This window comes from Pygocentrus nattereri, chromosome 21 (assembly GCF_015220715.1).
Source record: "Pygocentrus nattereri isolate fPygNat1 chromosome 21, fPygNat1.pri, whole genome shotgun sequence".
Classification (NCBI taxonomy): domain Eukaryota; kingdom Metazoa; phylum Chordata; class Actinopteri; order Characiformes; family Serrasalmidae; genus Pygocentrus; species Pygocentrus nattereri.
The window spans coordinates 6,667,982-6,686,707 of record NC_051231.1 but is presented as its reverse complement, the minus strand read 5'-3'; the positions used below and the strand labels follow the sequence as shown (position 1 = coordinate 6,686,707).

Below are 18,726 nucleotides of genomic sequence, written 5' to 3'. Positions count from 1 at the left end.
CATTCAGGCTGGTGGGGGGAGGGCTCTTCTTAGGAATGGGGACAATGACTGTCCTTTTGTAGCAGGTGGGAACAATGCTCTGGCTGAGAGAGAGACTTGTAGAATCTGAAGTTTGTTAGGTGCTGGTCATGTAGTCACAGGCTACAAGTAGAGAAAAGTGATGTGAACAACAGCAAAGCAGTTTTAAAAAGGAGCTACTAAATGTGAACAACTGAAATAAAACAGTGAAAAGATTCCTTTCCACATATACTCCATTATAAGTATATAACGAATACTATTTTAAAAAATCAAAATTGAATTTAAGTGCATGTTACTGAGCAAAAGTAAAAAGTATTCTAAAAAATATTCTAGTTGTACTTTTATTTTATTGTTACATTTTGTTCTTTTTGATTAGAAACAAAACCTAAATTTTGAATTGGAAAATTGTCCAATCAGGATTTTTCTTTCTGTGGTATCTGGGTAGACACAGCTAAGCGAGCTCTCCCAGTGGTTAGGCCTTCAGGAACTGGACAGAAGGCCTTTAGCTTAAATGCCAACATAATTAGGAAGTGACATAAAATACATACTGATTCAAGTAGAATAGCCTAGCAAATAAACTATTTTAAAAAATAATCCAATCAAACATTCTTTAAGTACTGAGTTGCATGTATAAATGCAATGGAACTTCTTAGTATATACACTTTGTGTACAAAAGTATCTAGACACTTCTTTTAATTAATGAATTCGTCCATCCATCCATTTTCTAAGCCGCTTCTCTGTCAGGGGGTGCTGGAGCCTATCCCAGCGGTCATCGGGCAGAAGGCAGGATACACCCCGGACAGGTCGCCAGTCCATTGCAGGGCAGACAGACAGTCACTCACACATTCACACCCAGGGGCAATTTAGCATGTCCACTTGGTCTGACTGTATGTCTTTGGACTGTGGGAGGAAACCTACGCAGACAACATGCAAACTCCACACAGAGAGGACCCCAGTCACCCGGCCGGGGACTCGAACCCAGGCCCTCCTCGCTGTGAGGTGACGGTGCTACCCACCACACCACCGTTACATTGTTTCTTAGAAACAAAATCAAAATCTTGAAAAGGAAAATTGTCCAATCAGGATTTTTCTTTCTGTGGTATCTGGGTAGACACAGCTAAGCGAGCTCTCCCAGTGGTTAGGCCTTCAGGAACTGGACAGAAGGCCTTACACTTACCAACGTAGTTCAACTACCAACATAATTAGCAAGTGAAAGTGGAATCAACTAATCACGTTTCCAATAAAAGGGACCGATTTTATGGAAAAAAAAGATCATTTTAGTCCTTCTCGAAGTCCCATATATGTCATTGACTGTGAATATAAGTGGTAGCCTAGCCAGGTTTCAGCCAGATGTTAGCAATGGAAAACAATTGCGGCAGCTCTATTACAGGACTTTCTAAATTACAAGTGTCTGTAATTAATCTAGGATGAATTAAAAAATATTACTATACACTACCATTACTCTGGGGCTAACATTCTACTAGAAATCAAGTTGGGCTGTTAGTAGAAATTAGCATTGTCATAGAGGCAATTTCTTGTTTTTGACTGTGTCTTGACATTTATGGTCAGAATGGAAGATTAGCTTTAGTCACAGTGTTTCACTGTTTACAAGCAATAAGAAATCCCCTTTAACAAAACAAAACAAGATAGAAATTAATAATTTTTTATTATTTTTTTTTACCCCAGCACCAATCACATTCATCATTTTGAAACATCTGTACATACAACCCGCACGCCAAAAGTATCTGAATCTTTAACAAATATTTTGACAATGGCCAAAAAAGAGCACATTTTCAAATATACATGTGCATTTCAAGACACTAAAAAAGAAAGAAAATCATTATGAGCATTTAGAACATCATTTACACTGGAAGACATTCTACCAAAGAAGCTTATGGCTGTGCTGCAAATGTTGAAATTAATGTAATGAAATGTTAAACATAATTCCCATTACTGGAAAAGTATGCAAAACAAATCCCTGTTTGCATGAACAGTATTTCTATTATTACACTAACAGGGTCTGCCAGACTAGGCCCAATCAGAGCTCTATCCAGATTGTTTAATGCTTGATGCATAATGACTTCTGACTTAGTATTTGTTCTAAACAGTCCACAAACAAAAGGTCATACATACCAGAAGACATGTTATGCAGTGCAGTGAGGCAATAATAGACTGTAAAGTTTGTTCTGTAAAGCAATGACAAAAACACAGTCTAACAGAATGAAGGAAAGCTCAAACAAAGATCCGTTAGATGGCTGGATTACATACATAAAGAAAAGGGTATTTGTAGGTGAGGCTCTGCATGACCATTATACTGAGTGAGTGAGGTATCATGATAGGGCCTAAGTTTTAAATGGTAGAGTATGTGATGTTAAGGAGTAAAAGTAAAGATCTCGTGAAAATATTACAGATAGTTTGATTAGGGGTGCACCAATATGGGGATTTTGGGCCGATGCCGATACCTGATGTCTTCCACGTATGTATCTGTTGATGATGCTAAAATATACTGCTGTAGTCAGAAGAAAAATATCTCCAAAATAGTAACTTTACACGAGAAGGAAAAAAACCTACTTTGCTTTTAATGTAAGTCAATGGAACCAGACTTTTTTTCCAAGTCATTTTGGGCCGTTTCTTTTAGTCTATTCATCATGACATTTACACACAATGTAAAGCGCGACAGTTTTTTTCATATTATGCCAAAAACTGAAAAAAGTCAAAAATGGAGGTACAAGGTTTTCTTCTGACACCAACGATATGCATTTGTAAAATGTGGTAAATGTGACTAAATCCTATATCTGCTTGGATCTGCAATGCAGAGAAATGTGAAATTTATTTGTAGAGTGCAGTAAAATGCAATGAAGCGAACAAAACCCTCTAATTTTAGTGCAGTAATCTGAATAATCTCAATAAAAGCTTCATCAAATATTAGTTCAAATCAAAGCATCAATCCAATATGATTCTGATATCATCGTGCACCTCTAATCTGATCCTTTCCTAGACTTTCATGTTCTGTACAAGTAACTTTTATTAGCCATCCCTTTACATTTATAGTCCGTACATTCCAATCCCAGTTATAGTACATCCATATAAATACATATAGACTCAACTAGTGAGTCCCATCCAAAGAACACATATAACTCAATCTCCACAATAAAAAGCATTCCAAACCTGTGCTCTGAGGTCCAGTGCTAACATCTTCATAATCTTTCCTAAATGCTTTTAAAGTATTTATGACCACCCAGGGGTCTTACGGAGTCTAACGGGTAGTTAGACTGGACAAACTTGCTGGCGGCTCTTTCACATTTCACTTTCACTGCAATGATTAAATACATCCATTATGCTGCAACCCACAGCTCACGCTACCTTGTGCTGAGTCATTACATGAAAAGATCTTTAATAAGTACAAAGTCTCTCTAATAGATCTTAAAACAACTCAGAAACAAAATACAGACAGTCTGATTTGTGTGATTGGGTCTGTTTCAAATGAAACACTGTCAGTGTTTTAGGCTAAAAGGCAATTCTGTTAGTGCATGTTTCATTTTCCAGAGAAAAGCATCACAATCAAAACCTGCTTACCCTGAACGTTATAAAAAAGGGAACTTTACAAAATTCTCAAGCAGGTCATCGATCTCGGATACACCGGGAAAGCCCATATAGATCTTTATACAGCATTATAATCAAAGTGGATTCGTTTTGAAGGGGTTACAGGTTTGAAGAGTCACTGATTGTGAATGTATGCAGCTGTTTTGTGCAACTTTTTTCAAACCAGTTTAGTTATTTAAGAGGAATTCACCAGATTTTTTAAAAATTTTGCCTAAATAATGAATTAAAATGTAAATATGGTCATTCAGAGTGGTTTAATGTGAAATTTTCTGCTCTGGAGAAACTTACCAAATCAGAATTTTTCACAGTGGAAATGATGGGAACCAGACATTTGAAGAGTTTAATGCCTCTAAAAGCTTCCTTAATGACAGCTTCAAGATACAGTTTTGGCCTAAAATGTAAAGGCCATTTATGGAAGAACATGCAGGGCAATTTAAGGCAAAATCACCAAAAACCCCCAGATATTTTTGGTTAACCACTGTTTTACATATAAAACTGTTCATTCTGGATAGGAAATATAATGATTACATCTGTGCTGTAGACATCAATGGAAATTGATCATTTTCACATCAAACCACTCTGAATGACTGTTTACATCCCAACCAGTAAATCATGCAAAAATTCTGAAAAAAGGGAATTCCCTTTTAAGGTTACATGGACTCATCATCTATAACATGTTCAAAGTCATTAAAAAAACAAAAAACAAAATCAAAAACAAGATTTATATGAGTAAATACAAAATAAGAAACAAATAAACAGCATAACAATTCCCAAAATACAAAGCAAGAGGAATTACAAACAGCAAGATAAACAGAAAGGCCACTCAGGTGTGACAAGAAAAATTATAACGGCTATTTTAAGCCAAGTCACATAGTTGGAACAGTGAATCTTTATGGAGCAGTGACCCCTGCTGGCCAAATGAGAGCTGTGGTAAGATCATGTTGGCGTATGCTGTGTTGTAGTTTTGCTGTAGATTTGCTGGTCTGATGACGAATGAAACCAAAGAAATCATGATGAATATATCTGCAGTCATGTATACTGGCAATCCATAACAACGACTGTAACCCATGTCCATTTTACAATCAAAATTCCTACCTGAAATCATTTACAGCTGCTCAAAACACAACAAGGGCAGCTTCGTTATTGTAGAAGTCCTCAAAAACAATACGACAAAAACAAAAATAACTGAGAAAAAATGATCAGCGCTTTCACGTAGAGTGCAGTTTTCTAAAAAGCAATGCGAATACAATAAGGCCATCAAAAAAAGTCCCGTCAGAAGTTCAGGCACATAGCTCTGTGGAATTTGTAATTTCGATTTAAAATACTGGATGTGGAAACCGGAACGGTCTGAACGTGTTAGCAGAGTGCTCTTGAAAAAAGGCGGGAATCCATCGCTCCACAACTTCCCCTTTTGGGCTTGTAAACACAGCAGGCCTTGCCGTTTTCTGTCCACAGCGGAACAGGTACGACAGTGAGCAACACCGTATGACAGAGAGAGACAAGTCTGCCCAGCAAACAAAGGCAAATAACGATACAGACAACAAACATCGGTCCTGAAATAAGGCTACCCGATTGCATAGAACTGAGATATAGCATGAGCTGTGCTACGTTCCACGCACGCCACTGGGCTTCCATCAGTGATGACAGGCTGCAGGAGGACAATAAAGCTGTCACACAACCCCTCCGAGTATTATTCGCACTGTGCAATTATTGCTTATTACAACACACAAAGGGTGGGAAAAGGGAAATTATGGTGTACCTCCTCATTAAGTTATTGTGAATACAAGTACATTTAAGTACAAATAAAAAATACAAAAATGTCATAAAATAACTGGCAAACTTTTGGTAACTTTACCAAGTTAGTTCTCAAGCCATATCAGTCTTACTGGTATTTAAACTCTGGCTTGTGTTCACACTTAACCCTTTCCTGTCTTGAGATCTGGGAAAATTGTAGTGTGTATTCAACTCCCAACAATTCCCATCATGTGGGACCAAAACTGTCAAAAAGTGGTTGCTATAGTGTGCTGTTGTCTGCTTGCCGTGCTGTGTAGACTGGAGTTCAATCACCTGTCTGGGCAAGAACCCGACGCTATGTCAATAACAGTCCTTGGACAAGACTTTTAACACTTTCTTCGACTGTTCCTCGGACTGTCTTTCAAATACCATAAAGCTAAGTTTGTGGAATCTCTTGGCCCATCATATCACCAACCAGCACATTAACTGATATCATGGGGAAACAGTACAGCAAGCAAGCAATAGTGGTAAATATATCAGTGACACTTCAGTCACTGTATCACAACGCCAATATCTAAACAAAATCTAATGTAAAATGAAGTAATTTTCCAAGTCATTTTGAGCCGTTTCAGTTGGTCCGGTAAAGTTGTGAAATTTGTGAAACACAATGCAAAGGGCAACTAGACTTCTCAAACAGAAAGAAAAGAAAAAACGACAAAAGTGGAGATGCAACTTTTTTGCATGATCATCAACATTATGCTGCTTTTAAGGGCTCTTTGTTTTACACTAGGAGGCGCCACTTTGAAGTCAGATGATTCAGTTTGTTATGCAGTTATTTTTGACGCAACACAAACTGGCAGAGTTCGGATGTCAGCACCATTTTCATCATGACCAAGAAGAGAAACGAACAGTCTGCCATGGAAAGCAATCTAATACCACTGTACAAATACAGTAGATGGTAATATTAAAGTAAATTTCAACCCAGTTAATTTCTGTTGACTGCTAGCTAATATTAACAACATGAACATGCAACAGAGAACAGGTTCCTCTTCAAAGACAACTACTACCCAATTTGTTTTTGATAGCAGCAATAATGTCTGTAAATGACATTATCTTAAAGCCTTCCTCTAATTATAGGCAGAGCCTGAATGCACAATAATTAGCCTTTTCCCACCCTGGATGTGAAGTAATGATCAAAATAAACACCATATGAAAAAAGGTGAATTGTACAAAATGCAGAAAATACAGCCTGGCATCTTTTCCTAATGAATATTCAAACACATGCTGGATATTCAGACGAATGGCTCTTTATGTGTTATATTCCCTGTAAAATGCTGTCGTTTCTTGCTACAGATATTGATCGTCTCTTAGTGAATTTGGCTTGATATATTTTTGGCTAGTCTATGGTGACACTGCTGTGAATGATGATTGTGATTGGTTAGGTTGGTTTGATTGATGGGTACCCTATGAGGTAAGCGTGGAGCCTCAGCAGACGGAGGAAGAAAGCACAGCCGTGACGCTGCGTGACCCTTTCAAAAAATACGCTAAATGAGCACAGGAACAGCCCTCTTCACGTTTCATCCCCCCAAAGAAATGGAGACTTTTTTAAAGCACCTACAGTATTCTCAGAAATGGGATCTGTCCCACAGTGCTCCTTTGGACTGCTCAGAATCACTGGCCGAATGCTGAGTGGCCCTGGAGCTGACTGGAGCTCAGTGAGGGGAGGGGTGGGGCCAAGCTCGGCCGATATCAGCTGATTGGCCCCTCTGTGTCTCCGTCCTTGTCCGACTCATCCTGAATCTCATCAGTGTTCCCTGAGTCACTGCTCGCCACTGAGCTGAAGGACGGAGAGTTCCTGTGATGAAAGAAAATAAAAACAGTGTGTGGTCAGTATGAGGATGAACCAACTACAGCTACAGCATTGTTTTAGGGAATGCTCACCCCCCCCCCCCCCCCCCCCCCCCCCCCCCCCCCCCCACACACACACACACACACACACACACACACACACACACACACACACACACACACACACACACTAACAGCAGGCCATGTAGGATGAGAACAGAGTGATGGGACACAGCACCCCATGGGTTCAGCCCAACACCACATGTGTGAAGTCACTGCAAATGTGTTATTTTATGTTCTTTACAGAAAATGATCAAAGGCCAAGGAATCTGAAGTTGAAATAATAACAAATTGCATTAATTCTTCTCTTAGTAAACATTGAAAATGGGTTCCACAGACCACAACACCACACAAGGGTTAAAGGGGCAATCTCACCAAACATCTGCTGTAACAAGCCTATTTGCATTCAACAGAGGTGCTGTAGTAATCTCTAGAGAAAGATTGAATGATGAAAAACTTGGACATTGGGAACTTGGGAATTTTGAAGGTAAGAGGAACTTTTGGAAAACTACAATTGCTTTTGGGCTGATACTTGAGGGTGGGCTGTATTTGAAGGGTTTCGTTGCAATAAACATTACAGACTATTGCAAGATTTCTTTTAATAATATACATTGCTGGGAGTGGGTTTTATGCACACATGAAGCATAAATGTTCTACTATGATTTATACTAAATTTGTTAGAGAAACAAAAAATGTTAAATGCTGTTATTCTCATCAAAAAAGTTATTAATGGATACACAGTTTTTGGAATAAAATACTTCATTTATTATCGGTGGCTAGCAGTCAGAATTTACTTATTGCAGTGGGGTGGTTGCCAAAGGTTGTATGACATATTTGCATCATGCATGCTGGGTATTGTAGTGAGAGACCATTAAATGGAAGCACAAAAAGGACACAATATCATGAACTCTGTCAAACTGATGAGGCTGAGAGATGCAACGCTAAGCTACAGAATGTAGCATAGCATGACCAAAAAACATAATAACTTTGGTCTGAGGTCAGAAAGCCCCTTTAACAGAACACAAACCCTAATGTGGCTAACAGTGAATAAAAGCTGATAGGAGTCAGGATTTTTTCAGAATTTGATCCATTTTGGAGTAAGGAGATTGTTTTTTTCACCAAACTACTAATTTAATAGCCATATTACTCCTCATCAACAGACTGCATAGAAGACATGTTCATAATGTCATGCAGGAGTGGGTCAGTACCTGCCCCCCTTGATCATTCTCCTGCATGTCTCCATCTGCACGTCCAGCCCTCTCTTCATACTGCACATCTCCATGTACTCATGCAGATGCCTGTTCATATCACTCTTAGCTGTAGCCAGCTCCATCTGCAGGGAGAAGAAAGGTAAGCAGGGCATGAAAGAGCTAATAAAATAGGATACCAGAGGCAGGTGCCAGCTGTTGAAAGTACAACAAACCAACCAGACACATTCATCTGCCTCACAAATCAAAGTCGTACGCCAGGAAAGACAAATTTTATTTCCTCCCCTAGGCGTATATGAAAGATGTTTGGCAGATGTTCCCAACCGTTTCAGATAAAATAGTAATTAATTTCCAAGAAAAGCAACAGCTAAACCTCCAGGGATACAGAAAAAAATACATTTACAGTGTGCCTTCATAAGACTTTTTAAGAAAGCGCTAGACAGACAGATAAAAAAAGGCAGACTTATTAACCTCAATCTGGCCAATAGTTGCCTGATACTCCTGCTCTCTGGCCTTGAAAAGAGACTCAGTCTCGTCGATAAGGCTGCCCAGACTGCCTTCCTGTGAAACCTGGAAAAACATAGACAGTGAGTTTGAGTGAACCCGGTAAATACATAGAAGCTGTGCACTAAAATTTGAAGAAAAACTGCATATTTAAGTGTGTCTGAAATGACTGAAATGAATATGTACAGTGATCTCAGTGTCATATTGGTACTGTCCTTATGGAAGAAAAATATATATGCTCATATACACTCATCAGCCACTTTATTAGGTAATAAAAGGTTGGACCCCCTTTTGCCTTCAGAACTGCCTTAATTCTTCGTGGCAGACTTTCAACAAGGTGTTGGAAACGTTCCTCAGAGGTTTTGGTAGGTTATTTGAGTTACTATTGCCTTTCTATCATCTGGAACCAGTCTGCCCTTTCTCCTCTGACCTCTCACATGAACAAGGCATTTTCGTCCACACAACTGGCGCTCACTGGATACTTTCGCTTTTTTGGACCGGTTTCTGTAAATCCTAGAGATGGTTGTGTGTGTACCTAATAAAGTGGCCGGTGAGTGTATTTGCTCATATTAAAAAGGTAAAAAAAAAAAGAAACATATTAAAATATACATGCTAAATATATTTAACTGTGCCCATTCTGAAATAAATACATACAAATACATGTACATATAGAAGAAATAAGTCTTTAAAGTTTACATATATGTCAAATATGGAAACTTATTGCAGGCTTGACATGTATGTTGAAAAAAACACAGAAATATACTTCATTTGCACATGGCTGGCACATAATTGCTCAAAAATGGACAGCATTGGACAGATTTTATTTTTTTTTTCAATCATTATTTGATGATGTTATTGTATTCCAGAGGAGCAAAACTTTTAGGATGTTGGGATAGGAATTTATTGCATTTTTAACCCTAAATACATCAATACGTCAATATGACATATATGACATACGTCAATTTAGGCAGACGTAGGCATAATTTCTATATTTTTCATATATGTTTATGTATCCGCATCGGTATCAGCAGATATGTACATGAAAAATATCAGAAACTGGCTTTGAACCAAACTATAGAAACAAACTCTGGATACCAAACATGTCTTGGCTGATCGGCTACAGTTGGGGTAAGGAGAAAAATTGTGTAATGTTTTTTTTCCTCAGATAATACTTTAAAAACAAGCATTAAGTCCTTTAATAGTCCTGTGATGGTTCTGGGATGCAAACTGACCGCTTCCTGGCTGCCTCCGTTGCAGTCTGGGCCATTGGCTGTGTTGTTGATGGAGAAGGGCACGTTGTAGTTGGTGAAGTCTTCCCATAGCAGCAACGTTTCTTCGTTCTCTTCCCATGTCAAACTGTCGCAGTCGTCGTCTATGTCAAAAGTCTCCCGCCTGGCAACAAATGAGTTATCTGAGCAATGTCTGCAATGTGGGGAAGAGAAGGAAAAGGAGGAAAGAAGAGCAGGACGTGAAGACACACAGCGAAGACTGCCACAGAATAGAGAAAAGATGTGGAAGAATTCAAGCAAGAGGACAAAGACATGCACATGCACAGACTGCAGGATTTAATCCAGAGACATAGTTCTGCTGCGAGTTTTACCTTAACACAGGCAAAAAACAGCATGTCAGCCCGCACCTGCAAGCTTCCAGCACTTAATAATTCCACTTTTCACCACTTGGTGGGGTCAGAGGACATACTATAAGCCACACTGTAATTCTGTCCCTAAGCTGTTAGCTCATGGACACTGCGCTTTGTGACGCACTTGCCACTTACAGTTGATTGAGCATCCTCTTCATCTCGTCTGTAATGTTGAGAGATCCAGGCACTTCTTCCTCTGAGGTGCTGGGATCTGCATCCATTTCGGAGCTTTCCTCATCTGACACAACCTTCTTCTCCTTCCTCCTGCAGGCCACAGCCCCCTGGGAGCACACACGTGCAGAAAAGGCCAGCATCAGGCATTGGGCAAAAACAACAGGGACACATGGAAAAATTAAAATTCAGAACCACAATCACAGCTCTGTTATACATCTCCAATATCATTAACACATTAAACTCCTATGACCAGGCCGAGACTCCTATTGCAGTTATAAAATAACTACAGTTTGGGAAAAGGACTATACTTGAAGCTCCTCCCCTTTCCAATGTAACACCCTACACATTTTAATCTATGCCTTCAAACTAACATCAGACTGGACTAAGGTCACGGAAATATAACAGTAAAATGTACATGACCCCACCTTTTCATGTCCCATCACCATTCATTTCTTGCAGTACTAAATGCCATTATTGGATGCCCTAACCACTTTATGAAAAGCCCCTGTAGGTTAGATTTATTGGTGTATTTCAGCCTCACACACGCAATGTGAAAACCTTGTGTGGAAAGTGGGAATAGTGCTGTTTCAGCAGCTCTCTCCCTCCCTGTGTGTTCTCTCTGTGTTATGCGTCAGTTTATATTTTAATGTCAAAGCTGGGCTGGGTTCTTGTTGTGCTGCTTCTGTGTGTTCTTGCATACTTCTCGACTACAATATATATCCAAAAGTATCCAGATAGTGAACCCAGCTATTTTTCACACATTGCTGACACAGGTGTTCAACTGCACACACAGCTTGTAAAATCTCCATAAAAAAGCACTGCAGAAAAGTGCTAGAATGGGACACTGGTGCAGCTGCACATGAGCCGAAGGTCACCATGTCCATGTGCCAAGCGTTGGCTAAAGGCGTAGAAAGCATCACTGGGTTGGACAGTGGAGAGTCAGAACTGCATTGGGATGGAACACCACCCAAAACCTTTGCTATGAGTTGGAGTGGTGTTCCAAAACTAATCATCCAACATCAGTACCTGACCTCACTAATGCATTTGTTGCTCAGTCAAATACTAGTCAAATCCAACATCTAGTGTAAAGTCTTTCCAGAAGAACAGAGGGTGTTACTGCAGCAAAGGATGACAAATCTTCCATTAATATCTATCTTAGTACCTGCTATAAATTTCAAGAGAAACGTTTGTGGTCAGGCGTGTACAAACTTTAGGAGATCTAGAGTATTTGATGCGTGTGAGCTTGTGTGTGACACGTACCGCTGGGGCCCTGGATGGACTGACGTTGAACATTTTAGACATGTCTTCTGAGTTTCTCTGCTGTGCCACGTCACAGAGTTTTGCTGTGATGTCGATCCTCCTGCAGATGTCCATGTCTACTTTCATGGCTTTCTCCTGGATCTTGGAGTCCAGTTCAGACATTTGCTACAAAATGAATCAAGGTGCCTCAGCATCAAAAAAGGTGGTCTATCCATACTGCCTACACTGGACAAGCAGCAGAGCAAGAAATGCAGTATTTTCAGAGAGCTACAAATAGAAGCTGTGTTTACTATATTTTATATTTTTACTCCATGCAAGTGAGTAAAGGTTGCAAACAGATGGTTCCAGTTCTCACTCACATGCCTGGAAGCCATCCATTCATTTTTCTTGACCAAAACAACGACATATAAGACAACGCTCAACCAGAACGAATTCTGTTAGGTTTCCACCTTTTTACTTCACATCACCACATTAAAATAAACAAACTAAACTGGCAATTTTTCTCTCACAGACATTCCGTATGGGTTCCACACCAGGCAGGTTAGTCTGGGAAGAAAGAGCAGCCATACTGTCTCTTACTTTCAGGTCGAGGAACTTCCTCTGGTTTTCTGTGGTTTTAGAGCGAGAACTGAGACGCCAGCCACCCTTTTGATAAAAATTGTTAACGACTTAGAATAAGATCTCATAATCCTCTTAAGTCTTATGATTACAAATGACCTGGAGATACATGTAAAAAGTATGAAAAATAATTGTTAAATGTTATCATTTGTCTTATTACAAAGAACAGCACAACCTATCACTCTCCTCCTAGGCAACAAATCAGATCACAATTATTGAGGGTGGGCCGACATCATATTAAACCCTATGGATTAAGTAAGGGATGTTACTCAAGTTCATATGCGTGTGAAGGCAGGCGAGCTAATACTTTTGGCAACATAGTGTATCTAAGTTGTAAATATGTAATAGTTTTTTAAATAGTTTTTCACTGTGGGACTGCAGTTGGAACAAATTTGGTAGAACGGCCTCAGTTGTCTATAAAGCAATGTAAAGGCTTTGTATAATGCTAGGAAGGCAATTGGCTATCTAGCTAGCAATATAATGCAAATGGGGCAAGAGGCCCAGTGGCTTCATGGTTAAAATGTTTGCCTCTTGGTGTCATGGCTGAGGATTCAAGCCTGTCTGAGCTCTGCTGACCACAACAAACTATGGGAGGGTGTAGAAGTACATGGGCCAAGGCGAGTAGCAGGTTCAAGGAGTCAACAAATCTTTCTAGCTTCACCTTGTAACTGCTAGAGCTCCAGTTTACCAGTTGGCTCTTTAAATGCAACATATGTAGGCCATGTAATGTAACAGTGATTAAGTTTCATTCACTGTTGAACAAGTTAAAGAAGGTTCCTGAACAACCACAGTGCAAGACGAGTCAATGGAAATCCACAGGAAACTTGGATAAACTGTTTACTCATTCCTTAACAACCAGGTCAGTAGTGATGCAGTGCAGAGGTCTTTCAGGATATGATCTTTGAGATGAATGCAATGAATAGTTAGTACTGGCACATGGCTTCTCTGTTTTATAGTGCTGGTGGCGAAAAGCGCTGAAATAAAGAAGGCTCTACAACCTAGAAATGTTTTGCTGTTGGATAAGGTGGCTGATTACATAAATGTTTGTAAATGTAGCTGAAATCACTTGTGCAACATTCTGGGTTCACTAGCGCATCTGATCCACAGTCCACGTCTTGGACCGGTTAGACCTTTCAGACTTGTGCTGTAACACAAGTACAGGTAATATGACCAGAGGGAGTAATGTAGAATATGCACTCACATCACTCATGAGGCTCTTGAAGACGACCAGCTCTGCCTTTAATCTCTCCACTTTGTTCTTCAGCTCTTCCTGAACAGCCTCTGACTCCTGCACAGTCTGAGAACACAAAACACAAGCTTGATAAGACACGGCTGCCTCACAGCATTCAAAAGATAGATCTGAGAAGAAGATCAGCTGATGCTTTTAGGCAGAGACAAAACAATTCTGCCTCTGATGTAATTATGTCTTTAATTAATGTCTTCACAAACCTCAAAGGAAAAGAACATGATCAAATAGGGGTGGGCGATTCAGCCAAAATATCACAGCATCACAATACTTCAAGACACGATAGTTTATCTGAGGTTTGATAAGTTGGAACAGACAAAAAGCTCTAGTATTTGCCACATTTAAAAGAATGTTATAAACAATTATGAATACAGTGACTTTTATTCAACATTTCACATACTGTACTGCACTGAATCCAATCAAACATCTAATTATGATCTCCTTTCAATTAAGTGTGTGTATATACAGTACTGTCCGAAGGTCTTAGGCACCCAAGACACATTTTCAAAATCTATTTATTTGTGTAGTTTGTGTTTAATTGCTGAGAAAAGTGTTAATATCTTAATAAACAAAATTTATAGAATATTAATTGTGATTAAAAAAAAAAAAAAAAAAAAAAAAAATATATATATATATATATATATATATATATATATATATATATATATATATATATATATACATATGTGTGTGTGTGTGTGTGTATAATAAATAGTGATTTTACGGATGTTAGTGTGTTTGTTTAACCACTTTCAAACCTGTGCTCGAGGAAGCCCAGTATTATATGTAGCAACTCCTGGTCTGACCAATCAGTGCTTCAGTAAATTGAGCTCATGATGTAATTGATGATATTAACAAGATTCTGTTGCAGCTGTGAAGGTGTCAAGGAAAAATATGAACCCAATAAATTCTTTTTACTTTTTATTGTTTCTATGTTTATTTGAATTATGAATATGACTTTATTCTAATGTATATTTTGATAAGCTCACTGCTGTGGTAAATTGTTTAAAATTTTTCTTAGATGTGTGTATTAGGTTTAGATATTCCTGATATGCTCAGAAAAGCGTATTGTCACATAATGTATCGCAGGTACAATACATATCGCCCAGCCCTTCTAACAAAACTAAAAAACTTGTTGATTTGTGTCACAAATTGCTATTTTAAGCAAGCAAATGTTTGGCCAGAGTAAGAATACAAGGTAACATTTCTCAAATAAACATTTCCAATATAAAAAGGAACTATTTAAGTTTAAAGACACATTTGAACACATTTGTTCAGAAACTGCCACTCTATCCAAGAACCACATCAGCAGATCAGGACAAAATCATGCACAGTTCTGAAGTTCTGAATGTGGATATATTTTACTATGCCAGACGTGGCTTTAGTATCGCTATTTCCTTTACAAACATTGGATGAGTTACCCGATTTAACATGCAAGCATCTGTAACACTAAACCACATTATGTACAGGTTATGCATGTACAGGTTCATGGAAACTAACACAGAATACACATTTATTTTTATTGCGTACTACCACAACTATGGCTCTTTACATTTTTGGATAACAGACAGTTGAACCACGTTGCCTTCATAACACTGATGAATCTAAGGTGTCGGCCCATGATCTCAGTATGTAGTCCATAACAGTCAAAAGAGGAGTGGATGCAGGTTAGTGTGGCTCAGAGCAGAGTGTAAAAGGCTCTGTGGAGTTTAGGGCTCTTCTGGGAACGGCCTCCGCTCTGCTTTTTTGCTGATCCATAATCCCGTACAAACAGAGACGCAGCTGCTTATTGATTTTCAGCCGCATCGCAGTAGACTGCAAGCACTGGCTCTTAACACCTGCAGGCTTTCTGTGAGATGATGCTGAGCTTTGACCTCACACATGTACAGTATCAGTCTGGACACACCGACCGATGAAGGGGTTTCCTTTATATTTTTAGGGATGCATAATATACCGGTGTGCAACATATTATTTGCTGATAAAAGTAAAAACCTAATTATCACTATCAGCTCAATACTGTAATTCTGGCTGATAAACACAACTGATTACTTGGCATCCCTTTCTATGCACTGAAGAATGTGCTCACTGGCTCATTTCCATTGTTCTAGACCCCACAGTGGCCTCTGCTGGCTACTCAGACTTTCACTGTAATGGCCATGCAATGTGAGGATCTTTTTTGGGGGGGTATTAGGGCTTTAATCAACATATTTCAATTGTGGATTTGCTACAAGTAGTGCTACACATTTATACACCCCTTTAACAATGAATGCTCCAAAAAAGGCCAAAAATGTGCATATTCAAAAATAACTACTGTAGTTTATTTTAGACATGGAGTCAGATGCTGACCTAGATAGCAGTGATGACATGATGATAAGTGTAATACACATTTTGTTTTTTTTTTATCTTTGTTTAAATATCTGTTTTTATAGTTATTTGTAATTGTTTTCTTTAATGCAAAGCTAATTTCATGTTCTTGCTAACAAAGCTCATACAGAGCGACAGAAAGCTCAAAGCTCTTTTATTATCTGCGATGTTTATTATCTGCGATGGACTGGCGGCCTGTCCAGGGGGTATACTGTCTTCCGCCCAATGACCGCTGGGATAGGCTCCAGCACCCCCGCGACCCTGAGGGAGAAGTGGCTTAGAAAATGATTGTGTGTATGTGTGTGTGTGTATGTGTGTGTGTGTATGTGTGTGTGTGTGGTTTATTATCAAAGCAAAAACCAAAATGATTACTGGATGCTCAGTCTTTTTAAGCTGGTTGTTTGCTTGTTTTACTGCCTTATCTGTGTTTATGTTTCATGGCTTTAGTTGAATGTGTTTTGTGACTAAGCACTTTTCAGTGTTGGCTTATGATTTTTGTTTTTGCCTATGTGAGAAGCACTGTCTATTTTATTATTAAAGTCAACCTGCCCAGGGACTGCAGATGAAAAGTAGCCTTTTGGTTGAATCTGGCACAGTCAGATGGTGAAATAATGACCACTGACATATGCTGCCCCTGAGCTGCCCCATGATATATACAGTAAACATAACTTCAATAAACTAACATAAATCTTGTTCAGGACTGTTGGCTCAGCGAGGTGTTCCAGTGTTTGTTACGAAACTAAAGAAGTGACTGAGAATGCTTTTGGCTTCTCTTTAAATATCGCTCATTTCATCACTTACTGTTGTGAAGATAAGAGGTCTGCTAAAAAATGTAAAACAGCTGTGTACAAAAATAAACACCCCTGGTCAATTTACATTTTTGGTTGATTTTCTAGGTGAAACTAAGTTAACACATCCTCTACAGAAAACAGAAAAAAATAGTGCAGTGTTGAACGTTTTAGAGAGTAATAAAACCTAAAATACAAATTGTGCCATTACTTTTACCCAGGCCACATTTTATGTTCTAATTTTTCCCCAATATACTGAATTCTATAGAACATATGTAGAAACTTATTTTCATGTAGAAAATCAGCAAAACAAGTCATTTGACCAGGGGTGCCCAAACTTTTGCATGAGCATGTTAATAAAGTAACATAGGGCATAAGACAATATATACCACTAAGATAATTAATGTAAATGATAAGTTTATGATGTTGTTGTCAGCTACAATTAGGTGTTTATTATTGGTATCTGCACAGAAATTCCACATTGGTGCATCTATTATTTTTAGTTTTTTTTTTTAACATTTTACAATGTTTTTAACATTTTTAACAGTGAACACATTTTGAACATTTTGAAAACAAGAGTTAAACAAATCCAGATCTTGAAGCCAGCAGTCCTCTGCTTTAATGCGACTTTGCTCACTCTTGGCATTCTCTCAAGCAGCTTCAAGAGGAGCCACAAGAGATGTTCTTTTTACAGTGTTGAAGAAGATAATCATATGCTGAGACCTTGTTGGTTGCTGATAACTACTTGTTGGGGGCATTTAAAAAATCCCATATAAAAGCTTTGTTTTGAAAGTAAATTCACACATATGCACCAAATTTACTGCTTAAATTTATCTTGGAAAACATGTACTCAGTTTATATACTGTGTAATTAGACCTCATATCTGTGGCCTCAGCATTAATAAACAACTCTGGGGGTGTTAGTGCTATGGTCAGTTCGTTTATATGATGGGTCAAGCGTAGAAAGAACGAATGCTGCAGCTGGGGCACTGATGTTCATCCTCTATTTAAGTAACCCAGGTCAGCGATATGTTTGCCACAGTTGGATACGAAGCTTGGAAGCTTTGGTCCAGGCTGTCTGTATGTACACAGAATTAGATTTCAGAATGTTTGGGATGTTTTTTGGGCAATAGCTTGGAATAAGACTGATCCTGTGATGGATAAAGTGCTTTTCATCTACTTAAAGTGATACGTTGGCCTAAAAATCTCATTCAATTCCAAATGTAGCCAATCAGCTAAAATGTATTTGGTGCTTGTTTGCTTGTTTGGCTGCCACGAGGCCAATGTAGCTAAGAAGCAATAGAAGCTGATAGGACCAGTTAGCACTGTGCAAACACTACCTACTATACCTACTACTATAACATACTATTATCAATAAAAGTGGACAAAGGTATGTTACATAGCTAAAAACAGTTTTAGGAAGCAGCAATTTAAGCCTAAAAAGCAAGTCTACTGGAGATTATTAACTACAACCAGCTATAAGCTTCCATTACTTGTTAGCTACATTATCCTCGTCGCTCCAGCGTAAACTATAGCAAACACCAACATGTCTTAAGCATACAGGGAAAATTGCACACATTGTATATTTATAACTGTAGAATTCTGAGACATTTCTGTAGACACTATTATTAAAGCACATCTATGTTTTCTTTAGTTTATAACT

At 38.7% G+C, this 18,726-nt stretch overlaps 1 protein-coding gene across 2 annotated transcripts in view; it reads right to left on the bottom strand.

Annotated features, from left to right (window-relative positions):
- Positions 1 to 1,667: 1,667 nt before the first annotated feature.
- Positions 1,668 to 18,726, bottom strand: part of iffo2b (intermediate filament family orphan 2b) — a 55,985-nt gene continuing 38,926 nt past the window's right edge. The window contains exons 3-9 of one of the 2 annotated variants that reach the window (XM_017704893.2): positions 13,868 to 13,963; positions 12,049 to 12,213; positions 10,750 to 10,895; positions 10,208 to 10,397; positions 8,943 to 9,041; positions 8,472 to 8,596; positions 1,668 to 7,210 (exon numbers count right to left, since the gene is read on the bottom strand). In XM_017704893.2, coding sequence (XP_017560382.1) covers positions 7,105 to 7,210; positions 8,472 to 8,596; positions 8,943 to 9,041; positions 10,208 to 10,397; positions 10,750 to 10,895; positions 12,049 to 12,213; positions 13,868 to 13,963 — 927 coding nt within the window. In that variant the 3' untranslated portion in view covers positions 1,668 to 7,104. The remainder of the gene's footprint in view (positions 7,211 to 8,471; positions 8,597 to 8,942; positions 9,042 to 10,207; positions 10,398 to 10,749; positions 10,896 to 12,048; positions 12,214 to 13,867; positions 13,964 to 18,726) is intronic. The other variant, XM_017704894.2, reaches the window with a different exon arrangement.